We start from the raw sequence: 23717 nt of genomic DNA, 5'->3' as shown, positions 1-23717 counted from the left end.
GACTTGTATGCTTTCTTGCCAAAAGCAGGATTAACTTTTGCGTCAACAACAAGTATGTCCCAGCATAGGTTTTTGATTCCTTGTTCCTGAGTTGTGTCTGTGGTTGTATTTTGTCTTCTCCTTCCCTTGTGTTTCAAACCCGCTGTATGTTTAGCGCCCGAGCACCGACCGTGGTCGCCAAGGACCCTACTGAAATTAAGGATGTTTCTAGGCGTCTATTTCCCCATTCAGCTAAACGCTCATTTAAATTTTGTTTATCTGACTAGTCTAAAGAGGAGAAAATACTTATAAAACAGTCAAATCCTCACAGGGTCACTGGGTCAGCTGGAGGGATGTGAGCCTGATACATTCTGTACATCGGGGCTAACATTAGCAGCTAGCTCCGCCAGCCTTCGTGCCTCTTTGCAGATTAATATTGTGCTTTCATACGTGGCCTCTTTTCACTTCAGTTGAGACGTGAGTACAACCCTGGACAGCCTACATACCACTTTATTTCCATTTACTACTTAAAAAATGTCACACCATGCTTTTCCTACTACATGCTAACCACTAAGCTACCGCTGAGCTTCTCATATTTATGTACGGTGAAGTAACATGTTCAAAATCTCACCAAACTTTCCAGAAAATTGTACCCTAGTGGACATTCTTGTCTGACAGTGGAACCGTGAAAATCCATCACACTGGGGCCCCACAGTGGCCCAAAATGTGACATAGGGAACAGGGGAAGAGGCAAACAGGAAACAGGCATGATGCATCATCCTGGGTGTCACCCTTGAGACAGCTCAGAGGACAAAAAATAAAAAGTTATCTGTATCTTGTGAAATCAAAAGTGTTTTTCATGGATTCTCCTTGTTTAAGTTCATTATGGCCTTTGAGCTACCTCATTTTCTTTCAAAATAAAAGCAGGTTTGTATCCAAAGAGAAGGTCTGTTACCCTTAGTTTAAGACAGCACAAAATCCCAAATTGAAACATAAGTACTTTCAAATGCAAAAAGGACAGATTTCTAAATGTGACAACCCGGTACAATTAATTACAATTAACAGCAGAAATTCAGAGATTATTTCGCATTTGAAAAAACTTAATCATCCGACAGCCCAAGCAAATATGTAAGTAGGGGAGTTTGATCATTCTTTGGTTCCCAATGGGACTTCTTTTTACAACCAGATGACTTCTCTGAGCCACTTTTTATTTGTTTTACTTTTGAAATCTTAAGTCTCCAACCTATATACAGCCTATACCTCCTACCAGCATCCCAATCCAAAATTTTCAAATGCTGTATCTTTATTTTAATCCATACAAAAAGTAAAGCCATGAGATTAAGAAAAACTCCCTGGTTCTTCATCTTAATGCTTAGCTAAACTAACCAGCTGCTTGCTATAGCTTAAAACTTAAAACCAGGTATAAGAGTGGTAAGGATCTTCTCATTGTCAAGTCACAAAACGCAGGACTTCTCTTATATATGACATTTTCCTGCAGATGATTACGTAACTTAATTGTGAGAATGTCTTCTAAAAGCTTCCAGGAGATTTTGCATCCTTAATGTCCCCGCCTTGATTCATCTCTGACTTCTCTCGTGCTGGTCTACATATGAAGAAAATCTGTTGCCATCTCTTCTCATTAACATGCAAATCCTCATCTTTAGGAGAAAGGATAATAATGCAAAAAAACGAAGAAGCTCCACAGCATTGGAGGATGGAGGATGTTCCTTCCTATTCCTATTAACTGGACATGTTCCTGTGACAGCAATCTCCCTCCTGTCTAATGTACAGTCAGCCCGAGTTACAGTAGCAATTACTAGTGTTCAGGTTAAGATTAATTGAATTACTGGGTGGCTTCCTTGCACTCCTCTGTGGGCTTATCAATCACGGCCTATGCGCTACACAGACCCTTTATCACCCTCTTCCATCTTTATGTAAAAAGACGCAGGCTGTGCTGTTGCACTCCATCTATCAATAAGCGGGTCCAGGGTGGCAAACTCATTTTCTAACACATTCCTCTCTTTAATCAAGCAGCCTGGCATTCAGCAGTAGTTAGTAATACATGTCAACCATTTTTTCTGTGAATGAGTTGGAGGAAATTAAAAATAGAGTACAGTTTAAAGGACATAATAGGAAATAAAAGGTAAAGCTGCTCTCTATGAGCTCATAGTTTTTTTTTTTTTTTTAATTTGGCTTAATTGATCTTTTTAAAGAGAAATCCAGCTATAAAGCGCTTTGACTGGCTCTTTTGTTCTGCACAACCATTCAAATTGTAACTACAATTGACTTTATTTAAAGCGTTTGTTTGAACAGCTGGACTTCTACTTGAGGAAACAGGTAGCTTTTCAAAACCGCACATGCAATACATCTGCTGCTGTTTGAATAAAATAGCTCAGGCCACTCTGTCATTCTCTCTCCATTCAACACCTCCATTATTAGCAATTTTATAAAACTGCTCAGGACTTCTGCTCATGCTCTTCAGTACTGCCAAACCCTAATCTGCAGCATGTTTAATTTCCCTCACCGCTAACGTGCCACTCTTTGTTCCTAATCTAGCAGGAATACACACAATATGCTGGATGTGGAAGTGCTGAAAGCATGAAAATAACATCTGAGGGAAAAACGTGTTGGCCTTGTTGTCGGCTGTGCCAAAAAAATGCCAATTTCAGATGGACCCCAAGAGCTGCACACACTTGCGACTGGAGCCTAGCTGCTGTTTAATTCAATGTTGTGCACAGAGACAGAGGTTGAGGTTGTGCCTGAGGTGCCGTCTGGCATCGCCTCGGCCCATGTCTGTAGTTTAGACCCTGCCAAGGCGACTGGCACGGGCCAAGCCCCGATGGAGCAGGACAAAAAGGACGTTTGGTGCCATCCTATCACCACACAGGCAGCTGCAGATAGCACACATGGCAGGAGTGTCAGAGTCCAAGCCTTCAAGCAGGGGAGCAAGGAGCGAGACAATCCCATGTTTGGCCTGTAAGCCTCAAAACGACCCTTGAAAAGAGTTTCCTGCTGAGTGCAGGGAAGCTCAGGGCTGGAAAGATGAACCTCCAACTTCCTGGGGTAGTAAACACTTTATGTTTTTTTAATACATGGAAATGAAGAACAGGACAGAAAGTAAATGAAAATGTGGCCTAAGTATTTTAAAGAAAACAGAGCAGCTGAAACGGAAAACCCAGGAGGAGAGGGCTTCCTTCTTTTTATTGGTTCCCATGCTTTCTGAAGCTCTGGTTCTCCCTCTCTCTCTGTCTGTGTCTTTTTCTCTCCGGTGGAAAATATGGAGCATTCCCTGTCCTGTGATAAAGCTGTTGCCTGTGAGATGGGAAAGAGAGATCCATCAAGCTGAGGCGTTGGTTTACCCTGCCAATCCGCACCACTGAGGGCTGTAACGCGTACATGCTCCATCCATACATCATCTACCAAGCCCTTCTGTGCCCAAATAACGTGGGTTTGGCTGCATGTTTCTCAAATCCTAAAGCACTCTGGCAAATCCTCTGAAAGTCTTGATATGCATGAATTCTGGAGGTTGTTTTTTGTGGTTTGTTTAACTCACTTCTACGAAAGTAAGCTGGAAGAGTGTGGAGTAAACCCCCTTGACTCTCCAGTGCCAAATGAAAGGGTTATGGTCTCTCTTTGTTTGTAGAGGGATAACACTTAACTTCCATCAACCTTGGGTAGCCAAGAAAACAAAACATTGTGGAATAAAAATACAGTGCAGGTAGAAAATTGCAAAACATGATTCTTTCTTTTTTCATTTCAGTCATACTGCTGGTATAGCGCCTGGAGGCAGAGCTGCTGCGATGTTAGAAAACATTACTTGGCAGGTTTCCATGGTGTTCACAGAAAATCAACATCACTGACATTCATGGGCACTGCTCAAAAACCACTTAAGTAGAAAAGGACTTCAGGTATATCACCTGAAAATGGAAAATGGAGCTGCAGACGTAAAACTGTACGTCTTGAAAAGGTCAGACATCTCAGCGTCAGAGAGGATGGAAATGATTACAGGTGGCTAAGCACTTTTTCTTCTATGTAACACATCTTAAAATTGAATCTTCGAAATAGCCAATTCAAAAACCGATCAAATACCAGATGAATAAATTCCAGCTGTAAACTTTGCACCCTCTGTGTCTGTGATATGGTTGCTGTTGTGTGGCTTGGCTCAGTTTAAATCAATGAAAAACTGACAGAAACACTGCTAAAGTACTTTCTTTTATTAAATAGACCAGCAGTCAATCATGGCTGGAGGTAAATGACTATGAACATACAACATCTCTTTCCCTGTGTCAAAGTATAACAATGAAACAATCCCTTTTTTGTGTTAAATTGCTTTAAAAATTGATTTAATGGGTTTAAGTAACCAGATACTCCATTTGTTATGGAGGAAACTTTATGAAAATTTTTGCTCCACTGAAAAGCTCTTGATTGATGAATACTAAATAAATCCAAACCTCAAAACAAGAAAAGCATTAAGACAAAACTGAGCTAACAGCCCGTCCTGACATGTTTAGGGTGTGGCACTATGGGAGAAATTGTGATATTTAACATGAAACGTGTCTTAACGTTTGACCTTGACTAACATTTCATTCTCTGCAAACAGTGAAATGTTGATGCTTGCTGTTGTGTCCTGTTACTTTAGTTTAAATCAGCTGTTCTTCAAGGCTCTCCAAGTTGGCAGTCATACTTAAGAAAGGAGATAGAAACCAGGATATAAAAGAACTGGGGGTCAGCAGATAATTGGCCTGACCATTTATCAAGGTCAATATCTATCATTTAGCTGATTACCTGTAACCACATTTTATTTTACAAATTATTGTTAATCAATTAAAAGTAAACTACTTTGGCTCCACAGAGAGGTGAGTCTTCCCCTCTGGCTCTGTTTTCACTCTCCACAGTCTGATGTCACAACCACGACACTTTCTGATTGGCTAGACATCATACAAAAACCAACCAATCAACAGAGGCCTGTGTGCTTTACTAAGTTTTTAATTCCAAAGGACTAACCAGCCAATAAGTTAAAAGTACATATAGGTATTAAACCCTCAATGATTTCTTGAATATAAATAAAGATTGATTTATTGATTGATTGTGTATCAAATTAAACTGAAATGCAGCAGCTTTTACTGATGGTTTAAATTCATTATTGTTCGTCTTTCACCTTACCTAACATTTTTTACACACAACTCCACCCTCTACTCTTAACTACATTTTGATCAACTTGTTTTTAGAGTATTTTAAAAGTGTTAGTCCTGCTAGAACTTTCAAATATCACTTATCAATTTAAAAAAACTTATTTCTTACAGCTACGTTTGACTATTTTAGTATTTTTCAACTAAATTGAAATCATCAAGTTAAATATTAAAATAATACATGATGATTTATTGTTTACGTGTGTCAGGTTAACAACCAGCTGCAGGACACAGTGATCTGTTGATGGGACCGTGAGGGAAACAATAATAACTAAACTTTTACCCAAGTAGAATTACCAATATTTCTTGGCTTCTAAAACCAACAAATACCGGACACAAACTTGGAAAAGGACAAGAGTTAGTGGTTGAAGTTCCTGCATTGTGGAGCTCGCTAATACAGCTCACCGCATGCCACACTCTCCTTTCAGTCCTCGGCTCTGAACATAAACCAATAATAATCCATCCAGATCATCAAAGAGAGGAATTTCTCTGAAACAGTATCAAAACGATCGGTACCATCAAAACTATTTTGCACTATAGGAGCAGTGCTGTAGCACACTCATGAATCAATTCAAACATTGAAGAGGGTGTGTGACTGAAAGCCGCCTCGGTACCGTAGGCCTAAATAATTCAGAGAAATATCTTTAAAAGATGCCAGCTGGGCATGGTATGAGAAAAATAAAGAGTTGCAACTTCTTAGAGCAAAGAGTCAGCCACACTCATGTACTTGGGCTGCGTCAGAGACAACTCAAAGAGCAAATAAAATGTAGATGCACATTAGCAGAGCAGATAAAGCTCCACAGCAGCCAACTGAATAAAAGTTGCTCCTGCTCTGCTGCACTTCAGTAAGTGTGGACTACATAAATTACGTCCGGTCCAAGGTATTTTGTGCCTTTCATTGGACTGGCAGGGGTGTCACACTGGAGTTCAGAAGTCTTTGTTTTGATTTGGTTCTGTCGGTGTAGAGCGTGTTGACACCGCTGCCACGTTGGTACTGAATTTCAGTACTCATCCCTACTACTAGGCAAAGGTAGTTATCAAAATGTTTTTTTTTTCAATAAAGTTGAAAAAATGCAGTTATTCTGAAAAGAAATGTGTTTGTTTTCTTCGCAAAATATTTACATCTGCCAGTTTTGTGAAATCTATGGCTTCAACAGTTTCAGTAGAATTGATAAGGGTATCACCAGTCAAAATGAATAATTCCCATCCCTAGCAATAATACACCCACAGTGGTTCCACATCTGTAAGGTAAATAATTGATTTATTGTGCAACAAAAACTATTTTTCATTGGTAAAAGAGGTATAGGGTTGGTGACTAGGCCGCTGTAATTGCTGATACTTTGGAGGTATTTCTATCTCAGGTGTCCTTATCAAAAAACCTGGTATTTTTCAGCAGCCACGGACATTAAAAAAGCACCAAAGCTCTCTCCTTTAGTAATATGAATCCCTGAATAAATCTCCATAATGTACGGGCTAAAACCTCATAAAAACACCAACAGCTGCTAAGCTGAATGCGTCTCAGATACGATGAGGTCAAACAGGTTTCAGACTCGTGTACACTCAAACCCAAAAGTGAACAAACAACTGAATCCTAGAAACAATGTAACCTGATCTTAAAGTTACAGTACCATCTGCTGGCATTGTGAACTCTAAGGGTGGCAAAATCTTCGGCAGCCCTGTGGGTGACCCTCCTGACCGTGATCAATCATTCTCTTTCTGCACATACTCATCAACGCCCCTGGAGTTCCTGATCCCTGAGGCCCTGAATATTTGTCTGAAGTAAACCTTTTAGCTTCTTCATTGCAGTCAACAAACAGCTCTTTTTTTAGGCGTGTCAGGTGAATACTTCAGGTGTGAGTGCCTGGTGGAGATCCAGGTGGTGTCTGCAGAGCACCCTGCACCTGCTGCCTGTCCTCACTCACCCATCGGGGGGCAGATTCCCAGGATGCCAGAGGGCAGCTGCTGACAGGCTAGTCCCCTTTACTTCTATCAGCCTCCCTTCACATGGGGCCTCCAAGGGTCAGCTGCTGAGGGTACGTAAAGTTGTTGGTGGGGGTGGCAGAGGTCAAGGAGTTGGCAAGGAGTGGGGGACTACAGTCATGGGTGGGTTGCATGCCTACAGCAGGAGGTGAGGGTCCTGGTTTTACAATTATACCTCCTGATAATCACTTTCACAATCCAAAGGCAGCTCAGAGCTCATGCTCAGGATGGCGATCACGTTACGTCCGCTCTGTGTGAGTGCCCACTACAACCCCAAACGTGACCCCTGCACCCACTCCGTCAGTCCTGGCAACTACACCTGCCATCTGTGAACGTGTTTCCTAAGTGTGCGGATGTGGCTGAGCTCCAGAAAAACAAGTCCACTAAATACCCTATTAAGTAAAAAGCCTGTGTTAAAGTGCTTTTTTTGTCATTGAATGCCAAAAAACTAGCATCTAAAGCAACTTTTGTGCTGAAATGTCATTCTCTGCTTGAAAAACCCTGGCACTTTTCTCTAAGTTACCATTTAATGAGTAAATAAATTCTGAATAGAAGTCTAACTTTGAACAGCACTTCCTCCAGTTCTTTAAAGCACTTCAGCAGGTTTTATACACTGGGAGTCTCATCTCAGTTTATAAAACCTTTTCTCTCTGATAAAAGTCCAATTTCAACTTTTTTTCCAAGATGAATCACACCTTCTATGTTAGAAACTTAGCATCCACTGCAGTTTCTAGGGAGTTTAGAAATATTTCATTCTGCTTTGTTTTCCAATGAAGTGTCAAAACAGGCTAAAACAACCAAGGGAACAATTAAGATGAAGTCTGTTTTTAAAATCTTGTCTGTACCTTGGAGAAATGTTGAAATAAATGGCTCCTTTCAAAGTCCAACTAAAGAGACCACGGAGACACATTATAGGGATGCACATGGGGGAAAATATTTGCTGCATTTTAGACATATTATGTAAGTTTAGTGAGGTATTTCAGAGTTGTATACAGTCTGGTGCTAGGAAGCATGGACCAGTATCAGGTATCTGTTCTGATACCAAGCCTAAGTACTCACACTCTTAAAACACTGCAGATGCTGTTCTCAGTATCATTTTACAGCAAGATATTAGCCTCTCACTGTTTAATTAGGTGGACAAAATTCAAGCCATGTCTGCAGTGGTGTCATTGAATCCTTTGTCTTCAGTAAAAACAGTAGCTAGACCAAACTAAGGTCCTCAAAATTTTAGATACTTTGATATTCTCCAGTACCATGGCATGTGCTTTTAAACAATTTAATCTCTGTTGTTTTTACATTTAATAGAACAAGAAGGCACCTAAATAAAGACAGAGAAGCAGATTACTGTTGTATTTTTAATTAAAGCTGCTGCAACAGAGAGAGAGAGGGCAGCTTTGCTAATCCTATACAGTGTTTACATAGTGACTGTGAGCGCCACTCATGACAAGAATACAGTGAAACAGGGAAATAAAGTGATTTTCTGATTTTTTTCACAACGGTAACGCTCTGAAGCATGTGCTCCTCTGTGCATCTTCTTCATGTTGCCCTCATTGCCTTTCAAACTGGAAATCAAAAATAACTACAGTGGTAACAGGACAGGTATCAATGTTATTTGATTTTTATCAAGTTCAAAACTCTGGTATCAAGATCAGGCTAGACCAGCAGTTCTCAACTGGTGGGTTGGAGCCCAAAAGTGGGTCACAGAGCCTCTTTCACTGGGTCATGGATGTGTGCTTGGGAATGAGAAAGATTGGGGAAAAAAGTTTATGCTGTACATTTTTAGGTTGTAACAGAGAGGAGCCCTCTGTTATTAAAGACAAAAGAAGAGTGTAAAGTTTCATTCTATACTGGCAGTTTAGCAGAGCACAATTTAATGAGTTTTTAAATAAGTACATTTAAATGTTTTATCAACAATTCAACTCATTCATCTCCTTTTCTTGCAATGAAAGCGCGGCTTTTACCATGTTAATGAAGTAATTTCTCAAGGTCTCTTGAAAACTGGCTAAAATCTACATGTTATCATAGGAAGAGGGGGGTGTAAAACATGTCAGTTTTGTCCTGTCTCTTCTTCCTGTCATAAATCCTGTTCCATCAAAGACCTTAAATGCAATATTTTTATTTACTAAACATGCACAGTTGAAAATATTTGGAACTTTGGGTCGTAATTTGAAATCAAAGATATTGGTGGGTCCTGAGGCTTGGCCAGCTGAGAACCACTGGTCTAGACTGTACTGGATATGGCTATAATGTCAATAAAGATGAGAGTAATATGTAAAGAATTAGCTATAACAACCATGACTGATAGAAAACAGAATCTGTAGTATAAGCATTAGCAGCTTGGATGACACTGAAAAAGAGAGAACTACAGGACTACAACCAAAATAAATGTATCATTTGGTTATCAAACACACAATTCACCACCAAAGGGTGCTCAAACAAGTAATAAAAGATGATGCTGAGGGTTGTGGGGATCATGGGAGTGATTCCATGCTACTCCACCCACTACCAGCCTATAAAATCAAACTCTGATTTGACCACAGTCAAGACAAAGGGGGGAGCTTGGGTGATGGACAGTGCAGCCAATGGCAGGGAGCAATCGTGGTCCATCACAGGTATGCAGCACAAAATATGAATGAGATACAGGAGCAGAAAAGCAGCTTCCAGAGGCAGTCCCAACTTTGATAGGTAGCAGTTTTTGATGCAACATCCAGTGTTTCTATGGCAGCGATAAACATGTCATGTATGTCGTGGTGGACAAGATATATTCATTAACGAAACAGGGATTTCTCTAGCTTTTAAAAATGTTAGACATATTTGAGAAAATATAAGTGCTCAAAAAAATTCTAGCATGGATTAAGTCATTTTTAAAGCATTATTAGGGCAATTTAAAGCTAAAATCCTACGTATTGTACCTCTAATAACCAGAACGGCATTGCAAAAAATCGCATAAAATGTTTTTTTATTAGTTCACGTGGGGATCCCAATAAAGTAAAAGTAAAAAAAAATTTAACTTTAATGCAACACAAGTATTGCACTTGTATTTTTCAACTTAAAATCTGAATTTTTCCCCTCAACATCACATATTCCTGGATGAGGAACATCCAAGGGCAGCAGCAAGAGCCAAAAGTACACTGGAGGTGCTTACAGTCTGCATGTTCACATAAATATGGACACATAGCAAACACACCCATACACACCAGGGTCGCTGTTAAATCTGGCCCCTTACTGGTATGTGGTTTTGCCATGACAACCTGCACCACACAATAAACAATGAACGCATGCATGTTATAAACTGTTCTGCATGTTGAAAAGAGGGGATGCAACAACACTTTTACTATCCAACAAGATATACAACTTCAGAGAGGTTCTGTTAGTCTGTCACTGTTAACATCCAGCCTCTCCCTTTTAGAGTTGTCAGGATTTCCACTGCTCCTCCAAATCTCTCTGCACTCACAGTGACAAGTGAAACGTCAAAACAGCAGCATACAAGGCCAGCGTGTAGAGCTCTGCAAACACAGCCAACAAATCAGAAAACTTGGAAGTCAATTCAGACCTTGTGAATTCAACAGCTTTTTACCATCTGAACCTGACATTTTTGACTGGCATGATATTTTATTTCTCTCTTTTACATGGATGCATTAGGAACCCAATTCAGTAGCCAGATGAAGAGAAATAAACGGCTCTCATTGAGTTTAAACTCTGCTTAAGCACACACTGTTTTACCAACGTTTCAGCTGATTTGGGTTTCAAATAAGCAAGAGAAAACTGTGCTGTAACAAGGATCACGTCAACCCAGCCGCCCTCTTACCCCAAAGTGCTCTTTTATGATTCAGACCCCTTTTTTTATACACTTACTAAATGTCCTTTCAAATACGGCCAGTTTTATGAAGAGGGAACCCCCTAATTCAATGTGATTTGTCTGCTCTTTTCCAGCTAAGCAGCATACTCTTTTCATTTGCTTCTTGTGGCTTTAAGTTTTGCATAAAGGGAGAGAAACATTTAAGGATAATCTGGATGTTTGTGCAGTTTACACTAACGACTTAGTGAATCAGAAGCACATTTTTATTTTCTGAATATTTATGTGTTTCTCAAAGCGGTGGTCTGTGTCAGATATTTGAAAGGTGAGAGACTTAAAAAGCCGCTTTGTTTGTCATGTCTATGTGAATATAATAGGAATGGATTTGTGTATTCCTGCACTTCATATGACTGTGTTTGTCTGTGAGTGGATAAATATTCATCTGGTGGAGCTGGTGGCATCCTGCCCTGGTGTTTAACAGGTCAGACATGTTTTTACGAAGGGTAATTAACCCATTAAAAGATCTGGTGAGGGCTAATCCAGCCGGTCTCCTGACTTCAAACAGGAACTGCAGCTTGGTCTAGACAGGTGAAAGCCGGGCGTTCAGTAACCCAAGTAGACCAAAAACATAATACTGACTGCTCTGCAGCGTGGACCTCTCTTTCAGTTCGCTGTGTTTGTGCTTGACCCCCTTGTTCACTCTGAGTGTCCATTTCCACAACAAAAGCCTAATAGGTTGTATGTGATTATATGGGTACACCGCTGAGAAATGTGTAGTGAAATGTAACACTGGCTGAGCTGGCGATTGGGTCGGGTGTTAGTTTCCTGTTTGACAAAAGGCCCCCAGGTCTTGGGACAAAAAGTGCACAAAAGGAGGTATTCAAAGAGCTAAAACTGTCCTAAACACCTCTAAAAACCTTGAAAATCTAAAAATATTAATATATAAAGTTGTCATCAAGATTTGAATAAAAGAACAGCTATGACAGCCTTTTCCTGACTCTTTTGGAGTTTTTGGACACATAAAAGTGTAGCTAAAAGTTTAAAGCTACCAATGCTTCATGCTGTGACAGCCAAGCTGTCAAAACAGCAACTTTTATCCTTCTCAATAAATTACAGATTTTTGCATCATGGCTTTGGGTGGTGTGTGACTTTAGTGGGCCGGTTTTGATGGAAATTCCCATAACAAGGCAGACAAGTTTAATTCTGAGGAAAGCTGGGAAAACGGAGGGCTGTAGATGCTGCCACGTCACATTAAGAGCTTAGAGGTGTTAAAGTTTGTTCCACACGTTCCCATAGGGACGGAGACGAGTGATTCATGCTGAGGACACGTATCAGCCTTGACAATAAACAAAGGGTCTCCAGAGACGGAAGCGTCTACATTTTTAAGTCTCCACTGTCGCTAATGAAAGGAATTCCATAATTTAAGCTAATTGGACATGCTGATTAGTCCCAGAAAATCCTGCTGTGTTTGCTACAAACAAAAACACATTGTTTTTTATTTAGTTTTTCATTTTAAAGGACAGTTTTAAGTTCCTGTGGGACATGTTCAGAGTTGCTTCTGAGTTTTTGACGGGTAATTCATTAAGTAGTGTTCAACACTGGCCTTGTTTTCTTCAAGCATCAAGAGATTGTTTTTTTGATTTTGTTTGAGGGACTGTGCCTTAGATTTTAAATTGTTATCATATCTGGAACTTTTTTGTGAGCATTTTCCTCAACTTTACACATTAGCTTTCCAGTGGGCCTTTTTGGTCAAACATCAAGATATCTTTTTATTTGTTTTATTTCAAAAGATGGTATTGTTGATTTTTAGCCAGTAAAGGGCATACAGCCTGTCTGGTGTTTTATTGTGCCAATGTCTGTCATCCTCTGTTGGTACTGTTATTTTAGATGTAATGGTGTGAGATGTCATTATGATTGTTGTCCTGTTCATTAATGTTAACTTTATTTTAAGCAGCAAAATGTCATGACACTGTCACATTGTAAGGCCATGGTCCACATAGAGAATAGCTGCTAACTAAACCTAAACCAAACCAAAACTTAAACTTCACTTTACCTAACCAAGCCTAACCAAACCAAACCTAAACTTAACCTAAGCAAACCAAGCCAAACCTTTACTTAACCTAACATAACTTAACCAAACCAAACCAAACCTAAACTTAACTTAACCTAACCAAGCCAAACCTTAACTTAACCTAACATAACTTAACCAAACCTAAAGTTAACTTAACAAAGCCAAACCTTAACTTAACCTAACTTAACCAAACCTAAACTTAACTTAACCAAACCAAACCTAAACTTAACCTTACCAAACCAAACCAAACCTAAACTTAACTTAACCTAATGTTACTTAACATTACTTAAATTCATCTACTCTAGTCTAACCAAACTAAACCTAAACTTAACTTAAATTTACCTAACCTAGCCGAACCTAACCAGACCTAAACTTTACCTAACCAAACTTAAACTTAACTTAACCTGACCTAACCTAATGTAACTTAACCTGACATAATCTGACATTACTTAACTTTATCTACTGTAGCCTAACCTAACCAAACCTAAACCTAGCTAAACTAAACATAACTAAACTAAACTTAACTTAAAACAACTTAACATAACTTCACAACCTAACCTAACCAAACCAAACCTAAACTTAACCTAACTTAAAATCAGCTTTTGCAGTACTTAGCTTGTATTTTGTCTGGGCTTGCCTTTGAATTTCTATTTCTGTAATTTCTTTCTTTGGAACATCACATCTCCTTTTCTGCATAACAAATTTACATTTTAGGTACTTATAAGGATACTTTCAACCTTTTTTGTCTTTCTATTTGGATTTTTTACCTCTTATTTTAACAGATAAGAGTTTTTTTTTTTTTTTTTTTTACAAATACCATCAAATGTTTAAATCATTAAATGATAAAATGTTTGCTCTTTTAGGGATGCACAATATTGTCTGCACGTTTTCACTATTGGCAGGTATTTGCTTACCAAGTCAATTGTCAGTACTGTCAGAGATGAAAAATCTCTGCAGATATCTACAACTGATATACTGTAACTATTGGCCTGAATAGGTTTGTGGAGTTTTAGACAGGACTAACAGACTAAGGTCAGCTAAACTCTTTTTCTTAGTTCATCCTCATCCCTTTAATTTTAAAGTGTTTAATGGTCTAAGTTGCTTTCTTTTTTCATTATTAAATTTTAAAATGTGCGTGTAAGACTCGCGTTTTAGGACTAAATGAGTAATTCTCAACTGGTCAGGCATCAAGACCCACCATCAACTCCTGAGAAATTATGACCCAAATTTTAATGAAAAGGTTCAACCACTCAAATTTGTTTGATACAAAATTTTGGACCCCTAATGAAAAAATAAATAAATAAATATAACTGAACAAAGAGACAGGCCAAAACAAACAAGTCTTTAAAAACATTACGGCAGGGCATGCATGCATACATCTTATTTTGCTCCAGTTTTCTGAGACATAATGGAAAAATGTGGTCATTTTTCAAGTACTTTTCCTTGTTGTCTTGAGAAAATTAGCTTTGTTTTCAAAATAATTGTGAATATGTAAGTTGAAAACTTGAAACAAACACTGAAATTTAGCTGTCATCACAGGCAAATCTTTAAAAATTAAAGGTTGTGAAGATTTTTCTTAAATTTATCATTGCAATCTGGCTGGTTTCCGGTTTCCAACAAGCATTCTCTAAGTGCACAACGGCACCTCCATGACCTCAATCCAACCACATCCAAGTAAAATTAACTCAATCAAAAGCTTCTGCAGAATACCATCGACGTGAAAACTCTCAGACGTTGTTGAGGAGAGCGAACAAGATGAACTCCTACAAAGTGGGCCACTCTGTTGTAACAGTTATTTATTCCTCTTTTCATTTCAAGGGTCCTTGTGTTCTTTAAATGGACGGCATTAAGGGGAACCGGCACTAAAGGTCCGTCCTTGGAGGCACGGTCCAAATTCCAGAGAATCTTGGCAACTCCTTGGGATGGATGGGACCCTCATGGATATAAAACCCCACAATGGATGAATAGGTAAACAGAAGGGTGTGAAAGAGTGATGGGGAAAAGAGAGTGTTCACTCTCAGAGAGGCACAAAGAGGGAGGTGTGTGAGTGGGAGATGGGAGAGAGCCAAAGTGTTTGTGGGGGGGGAGGGGAGGGGAAAGCGAGAGGGGCACGGAGGGAGTTGTCGGAGTGGGAGAGTAAAAGTTTTGTCTCCGGGCTTTTAGAGGGTGCTGTGTGTAGTGTTAACTCAATCAAAAGGTGAATTATACCTCCAGAGACACTCAGGTAACCTTTCATTATGGCCCTAATCCTTCTTAATAACAGAGCTGCGATGTCGGCAATGCCCCATTAGACAGAGAGCCACTGAGAGGGAGAGCCATTATTCCCCACGGGCCTGTGGAAATGTGAACGCACAACACTCACTCACTCACACTCGCTGTGACAGATGATATCAATCACAAAATTCAACTTAAGCGAGGAGAAAGCAGCGAAAACCTCCTCAGTAAGGAGCTGGTGCAATGAGGGAGAGTAAATGTGCTAATGTGGGAGTTTTTCTCAAGTTTTTCTTCTGTCAGGAAAGACTAAAACTGCATCTTTGGGGACAAACCTCAGAGGGAAACCTTTTGTATAAAACAAATTAAGACTACCAGTTTAGATTAAAAGGTTTGACACAACTAATGATATAGTTTTTAGCCTGAAAGAGTAAAAAGGGCATGTTTATAAAGCAATATCTAAAGTTTGGTGTACTAAATTATGTTTAGAGTTCAAAAAATTATATAAAAAAAGTCTGAAAATAAATACTTATGACCTTTATTTTGGATTTTTAAAATCTTTATGTTACCCTGTTTTAAAACACAGGCTCCAAAGTCAGCACATGAACAGAGTGTTTTGGATTTTTAACAAAGAAAAATGTTTTTTGCAGTATATTACAAGCTCATCTTGGGCTTCTCTGACTTTAAATTAGTGAAAAAAAGACAAATAAAGATTAATTATGCTGATTTTTTGACCTAAATATGTATTTAGAGGTCCAGCTTGATGAAACAAACATTTCCTAGGAAGCAAACATCATAAAAACTTCACCAAAAGTTGTTGTAATTTGTCTTTACTTTACAAATGCTTACCGCAGACAATAAAATGATCCGTAGCAAAGTACTAAAACCTAACATAATTACCTTTTATTCCCGTTTAGATACATTCTTCTCTTATTAACTGGCAAAATTAGGCAATAAACCGTTAATTTATTCCACTTTGCCCAAGCATGACCGAAGCAACTTAAAGTCAGTCAACCCTAAAATGTGCAACAAAATGAGCAGCCTGATAACATCTAATGAAGTCAGGCTTAATGTAGCGTAATAAATCAACAGGCTGTCTACAGCGTTTCTTCATCCAACAGCAATTAGGCTAGCTCTGTGTGAGCTCAGATGTTAAGTAAAGATTAAGGTTATGTATACTCATCATTTTTTTTAGTGATGTAGCGGGTTGAATAAAAGTTGGATGGATATAATATATCAAGGTGCCATTCGATGGTTAATATATAAGAGAGGAATTAACTATTCATCTCCAAAGTTGTTTTCAGTAGCAGTGATATAAATAAATGACAGGATTTTTGTCCATTAACAAAGGTGGTGTTACTTCATAACAAGTGAGACTGTATAGATTATAGTCAGTATGTATGATATTACTGTCATGATATCAGTATTAGCTTAAAAAGTGAATCATGATAAAAGCAGATATCTTGATATGCTGAAATTTACAATTGATATTTCATGTATAAAAACTGCCTTTAACAGCTGTAAATATTGGCCATACAAACAAATAAGTTTGTGGAGTTTTAGACCGGAACAGACCTATCTGATGTCTTTTTCTTTATTCATAATCATTTCATACACTTTGAAGTCTGTTTTAAGGACTGACATTTAAATCTGAACTAAGGTTGGGCAAATAATCAAATTAGTATTAAATTGCAAAATGTGTGTCAAAATACCAGATTAATCCTTTTTTTTTTGTAGTAGAGATGTTATTTTGGTATGCTTTTCTTGATCAAAATGAGAACAACAATTCACATCCAGCTCGCAATACGAGTCAAATTAACTGCAATCAGATATTTTTCAAAATCATTCAGGCCTTGTTTAATCTATCTAATATTACATCAATTATAAAGTAGAATGGTTTATTATGTGTTCAAAAACATGACAAGACACTTCAGAAATAATAGGGGGAAAAACATCAGCATGGGCTAAAATGTATAAATGTCAGCATATTGGATATCTTCAAAAATGCAATATTGTGCATCCCTAGTTAGTTAATATTGATTAAAAGACAATACATGCTTAGCCTAACACTAAGCAAAAAGATGGCTAACGATGCTTATTGACTATAAAATAGCCTAACTGAAAATGTTTGTCACAATATGGAAAATATTACCTATTTATTCCTTACTATTTCATTTAAGGAGAATTTTCCCCCACAAACAGTTTATTTTGAGTAATTTTTCTTGACAGCTACATTTTGCTGTTGTGTTGTCATAATTAAAGTTCTTGTGTGGCATTTGGCTTATGTGCATTTGACTTAACAATTAAGGCGTTTTTGTTATTTACACAAAATAATTTGGATATAGCCTATGTCTGTTACTGGGAGGTATATGCTACATTGTTAAGAATTATTAAGAAAAAAAAAAAAAAGATTTTGGTCCATTTCGCCCAGCCCTAGCTTGACTAAAAGTTGGATAAACTCAACCTGTCATGGCGGCACTCAAAAATATAAGCTATGGCAATTTATGCTACCGAGGTTTTAAGGACTGTAGTTAGTAAACCGTCTCCACAGTCAGTTTAATTCGTTCAATAGCACTAATATTTATAAAATTTCTAAGTTTCTATGAATATTAATTATTAATTAACTATTAATTTCTATGTCAAAAACGTCGTTGTGGCTCCATAATTAGCTAAATTATCGAGTATTTACCTGTACCACTCTAGTCCGTTGTCATAGTTTCTGTCGAAGAAGTGCGGCTCCGCTCCAACGGCTCTGATGTCCGGATGAACCCGCAGAAACTCCAGCAGAGCCCGGGTCCCTCCTTTCTTCACCCCGATGATGAGAGCCTGAGGCAACTTCTTACTTCCCTCCCCGAGTGGACTGAGTTTACCCGCGAACCTGGGCGACACTTTCCTGCCAGAGACGACTAAATCCGGAGGCGGCAACATGAAAGACTCCTCGGGCTGATCCAGCGTCTGTCCCGCGCGCTCATCCGTTAGGACCCGTGAGGAGCGCCTGGAAGCCCCGTAGCCCGTCAGCTCGGACTCCGGTGTCCATTCATACACCAGTCTTTTACTCCTTATCGACCCTAAGTACTCGTTATGCCCCTCAACCCGGCTGGAGGACAATTTTACCGGCGAGGAGGTGCTGCAGCGGTCCGTGAGGCAGTGCAGGAGGAAGAGGGAAGTGAGGAGGGAGCCCAGCATGACCGCCGCTCTCCTGGAGATGCCGCGGGACGGGGGGTCCAGTCTACTGATGCGGCTAAAAGCCATACCGGTCCCTGGGTGGTTGATGCAGGAGCCTCAGCCATGCTAGGCACACATTACCGAGTCTTCTTGCCATTAAGATCCGAAAAAGGAGTCTTCATCCACAGTGTCCTGCTGTGGAGTAACACCTGTCTTTCCCCCTCCGAGAAAGTACCAAATAATACCTGCTGAACACAGGTAAGGACGCCCAAAGTGACCGAAAATAGCCAAAAACAAAAGCCCACAGGTGCTCCGGTAGCTTACAGTTTACATCGATGTTAGCCTCAGGTAATGAAGTCTCCTCTGTCCTTGCTCTGTGTAGGATGCCACCGCGAGCCCTGATGTACCAGCCGCACGTGTATAGAGTTGTAAACTTGTCTCCGACGTCAGGTTTCATGACAGGCATCTGCTTGACCAATGACATGAAAGAAGGAGAAGAAATGAGCCAATGAGATTTCAGATAGGCGGGACAATGGTACACATAACATCCTAGCCACATTCACGCTATATTTCTAGTGAATTATAATAAAGTTTTAGGTATATTTGAGGGGGAATAAAAGCAGTAAAAAGAAAGCACAATATTTTAAAAAGAGTAATGACGAAAAGATCCCTAAATACAATTAATCAGTACAGTTTTAAATGAGTGAAGCCCACTTTTAAAAGTAACTTTCTATATGTAAATACCCTTTTAAGCAGTGCAGAAGTGCAGGTTTTTTCAAAGTAATTATCCAAACGGGTAAATGTTTACAAAATATGCATTTCATTGCATTTTTTTGATCTACTTAGTTATTTTTAAAGTAGCTGCAATACACAAAAAGGAATACACACAGTAAAATACACATTGAACTGTAAAATAATAGGCTACAAGGTTTTACTTTAATATGTACCATACATATTAAAGGTACCTGCATACCACAATCACTACATTTTAAGCCATACTGAAAAAAAATACACACCACCTTTGAATGCAATCCAATGATTTCAGCTGCTAAAGTGCACATATGTTTGCAGAGGTAAAGGAACAGATACTCAAGTATGATACCATGAAAGTCTAATAAAAGAACTGCTGAATTTTTTTTACTATATTAGAAATACAAAATAGATGCTTTCAAATGTGTTTACAATGTAAAAGTGAAAGCTGAACTTTGCAAGACAATTTTGCTGATTGCTTTCTGCAAAACTCACATTATATTTCCAGGAAATGTACTGAAAATAATGAACATTAACTTTGCTTCAGTGTCTAAATCAACTGAATGGGGACTGTTTGCTTGCCTTAATTTTGCTTGTGTGTTGAAGGCATAGTTGATTCATTCCAGGGTGTCTGCAGAGTCATAAAGTTGATTGATCTATTTTGCAAAAATCAAGGCTTTTATAAACTATTGAAAGTCTTAAAAGCAAGACAATACAGTCTTAAAGTTTGTGGCTTAAAAACATCGTATACACAAAACAATGTTGTAATAAGTTTTTCTTTTTATTTATATTTAGTTTTAATCACGTTATTTTTTTTTTAACTCTGCTAGATCCGACAATGCTCAGTGCACTTACAGATTATCAGCTGCAACAGTAAAGTGATCATGGACACATCAATGCTATAAAATCTGATTTCATTAATATCATAAGTATCCTGTAATGAGCCACAATGCTTTGTCATCTTTCTCAAAACCTATGCTGTTCTAATATGTTGATTCAAATGAAGTTTAAAACTTGCAAAAAGGTACTTCAAAGCTGTGATAAAGCTACTCTAGGTCATTAAAGAATATAAGACCCTCAACTGTCAGCCACTTTATGACATCAAACAGAGTTTTTTTTTTCCTCATAGTAATTTAAAATGATTCAAGAAAGCATCATTTGTATACTACAATAAGAAATACTACCAGCATGTTGTTTCCCTTTTATCCAACAATCAGCAAAAACATATAAGAAACTCTGCCACTAATGTAACAGATTAGAAATTGAAGCTGTAACAGGGTCTTTAAAATATTAAGTTTAACATAAGATTTCTTGTATATACTCAGCTTTCATCCAGGTTTTTGCAAGCTAACGGTGTCTGAGGCTCACATTACATTCAAAAGATGTCTTTTCTTTAAATCTGGGGATTTCTTTTAAATCCCGATACCTCTCTTGCATTGTTTTTTTTAATTTCATACCTGTCATGCCTGGTTCAATTAGATTTATCCCAAATAAATGCTTTATTTACATGTAATTGTCTTACTTGCTTAGGTTTTAGTGATCCATGATAACCACCCAGGAACACATCGTAAAGATATTTGATAACTCCCCCTAGATAAGAACTTTAGTAATATTTTATTGTGTTTTTGCACAGTGTCTTTAATGTAAAGCTGTTCCTTTAAGAGCCTGTCAAAAATAAGATGTAATAACAGAAAATTGAGATTAATAATAAAAACATTAAAGTTATAAAATTATTATGGCACCTTGGCATACGTTACTACTTCATATGCAATTAAACTAACATAAACTTCCTATTTTCAAAATGTCAGATGTTGAAGTATAACTATGTGTCCTTAAATTTAAGATGCACTAGGAAACATGTTGTTATGCCAGTACTTAGGAAAAGTATGCCTCAAACTCTACTTGTGTATTGTATTAGAGGGCTTGATTTCTCTTTTATCTGTGCGTATATATGACAGAAGGACTGAAGCAGTTGTTGTGCTTGCAGGGATAGTCAATTCAAGAAAAAATCCACATGAATTCAATTTTTGTTTTAGCGCAAAGTCCTCAAGTTTTTCACTAAATTGATCTGATTAAAGACGGTAAAGTCATTCCTCTAGTCTCTGAGACTGTTCCTCCACTGGCAGCCACCATGCAGCTGATTCAGGCCACCAAAGAAGACAGCCTCCGCCCTGAACTCTTAGTTTATGACATGCAGAAGAACAAAAACTGTGAAATAATGATAACGGGGCACATTATTTCTTTACAAGTGAACAAGAACACAACCAAATGTTTCACATCTGCTCCAGCCTTTTGGGTTATTAGCATGAGAATGATCAGGCAGTGCTTCAATGCTGCACAGCTCACTGCTCGAGAAAGAGGATGGAGACCTCAACACTGAGCCGCATTGCCGATGCCAGATGTCCCCCATGTTGTCGAGACAATGCAGAGGGGTGTCCTGCATTTAACAAATCACACCCCGTGTCTTTTCTCTGTCTTTGAGACGATGCAGAGATGCTGCACAGATGACACCCAGCATTCCCTCACAGAGGTCGGATAGCTCCACACTACGTCACTGATACCGGCAGCATAATGAAGCTTAAAACAGGCAAATTAAAAACTAAAACTTTCCATGAACTTAAATTATTCATTTATCTGTATGATACAACGAAAAGACAGTCCTAAAGCTGTTTCCCAACCTGCTTGTGTGGCCCTCTGAAGAGGTCGCAGCATAATTCTGGGGGGTCAGACATGATTAATGGATAGGCAGAGAATATAAAACTTTTTTTTTTGTGCTCAGAAGAGTTAGTATTCCTACTTTGCTTCTCTTAACTCCGTGTCTGTGGTTACTTGGATCTTTTACTTAAGAAAAATTGTAACATAAAAATAGAAAATGAAGTTAGAAGTAAAATTCCTGAATTCAAAATCTCATTAGCAGGACCTCAAAGATTGTCATTATGCAAAAAGGCCATTATGGCCATCTTCCAAGCGTAATATCGCAATACATCATGCAGCGCTGCAAAAATATCTGGTTTGTGTTTCAGTGAAGTGAGCTGTTTTGTGAAATTGCATACAACATTCTTAACTTCCAAATAAAATATTTTCATCTGGGTCTTTTATTTGAAAATGGCAACTGATTAAAAAAATAAGAAGATTTAGGGGATTTTTGACTGAAGATAATGCAGTGAAAACTAGTCATATTCATTTTTAAACAACATGATACGAATGTTTTAACTTAGGAAGAGATCTGAAAACATTAGGCAAGTTTATTCAAAGAGCAACATTCATAAATAAAGCAATTCAAACTGGTTTCAGAGTTTAAAACAACATTTTTATAACATAATGCATATTAAAAGACATCACACTGAGCAGATAATGTGACACCCCCCCGGCCCCTCCGAGCAGGGGATGGAGTTTAAGTCCAGGCTTTGGCTTCTTTCCTGTCATTCCCAACTCACTATCTTTTATTTGTTTATATTTTTATAAATTCAGTCAAGTAACCTCAGGTTGTAGTTCCAGTTTTCATGTATTAATGCTGTTGGGTTATCCCACTGTTGGTGCAAAATAGAAAGTTTTTATGTCAAATGATTCACATCTGTGCATTCTTTGGTTCAAAGAGATGTGCCTGTGTTGAAATTCAGCTGCCATGGGAATAAATGGCTTCCACGCATGTAGACACACTCATTTATGAAAAATGTAGAAGTCTCTTAATGATATATTTTGAGTGAATTGATTCAAATTTGGACCTCTCATTAGGTTTTAATTTCTTTGTTTATTTAAATCCTCACAGAGGTAGAGTTGTAGATAAAAGATACAAAGCAGGACAGAAAATATAATTCATTGCAGGTAAAAGGGCAAGAATTTACAATTATATAGAAAAAAAAACTAAAACTAAGGAAACTGCTAGAAAAGTTAAAATATTAAAAGCAATAAAAGTTAAAATCAATAGTTGAAGATAATAAAATTCCAAATTTTGTAAGAGTTACTAGTGTGGTTAGCTTACTTTTTCCCCTTCTCTAAACTATAAATAAAAACTAGAAACTTACAACAACCAGTACTCATCTAAAGTAAAAACAACTCTGGATCAGAACAGATTAAAGTCTGAAAGTTGTTAGTTCTGATTATACCTCAAGTAGTAATGTAAACTACATATTAGGCTGCTAAAGTCAAAAATACAAATGGAAGCTATTATTGAAAATAGCAGGAAGTTGTGCATATTATTAACTGTTACTGTGTTCAAAGGGTGTGTGATGAAAAGCAGCTTTATCTTATCATAACAAATTTACAAACAACACACCCATAAAGCACATCAATTCTGAATTGGATTAAATAAGAAAAAAATATTTTATGCAAACAAGCAATGCTGTTTAAGTCTGCATATGTACATTTGACCTGTCGAATGAAGGTCATGACCTTATGACAATTTTAGTTAGACCTTAAACAAACCTTTAGTAGAACTGGTACAAATTTAGCAATGAGAAAAGATGCCCTTTGTGGATTTATTTTGGATTTTGGAGCAACTTGTTGTAAGCTACTAAAGCTAATATGATTCCCAACTGCATGTAATTATCATCATATTGAACAATATTTCCCATCA

General features: G+C 38.0%; 1 protein-coding gene across 1 annotated transcript in view; it reads right to left on the bottom strand.

Annotated features, from left to right (window-relative positions):
* The window catches only part of si:ch211-216b21.2 (heparan sulfate glucosamine 3-O-sulfotransferase 3A1), a 55246-nt gene extending 36468 nt beyond the window's left edge, over nt 1-18778 (bottom strand). Inside the window, exon 1 of the mRNA XM_041814817.1 lies at nt 17916-18778. Coding sequence (XP_041670751.1) covers nt 17916-18478 — 563 coding nt within the window. The 5' untranslated portion in view covers nt 18479-18778. The remainder of the gene's footprint in view (nt 1-17915) is intronic.
* Nucleotides 18779-23717: the final 4939 nt, after the last annotated feature.

Source organism: Cheilinus undulatus, linkage group 20 (assembly GCF_018320785.1).
Source record: "Cheilinus undulatus linkage group 20, ASM1832078v1, whole genome shotgun sequence".
Lineage (NCBI taxonomy): Eukaryota > Metazoa > Chordata > Actinopteri > Labriformes > Labridae > Cheilinus > Cheilinus undulatus.
This window is presented reverse-complemented; position numbering and strand designations above follow the sequence as displayed.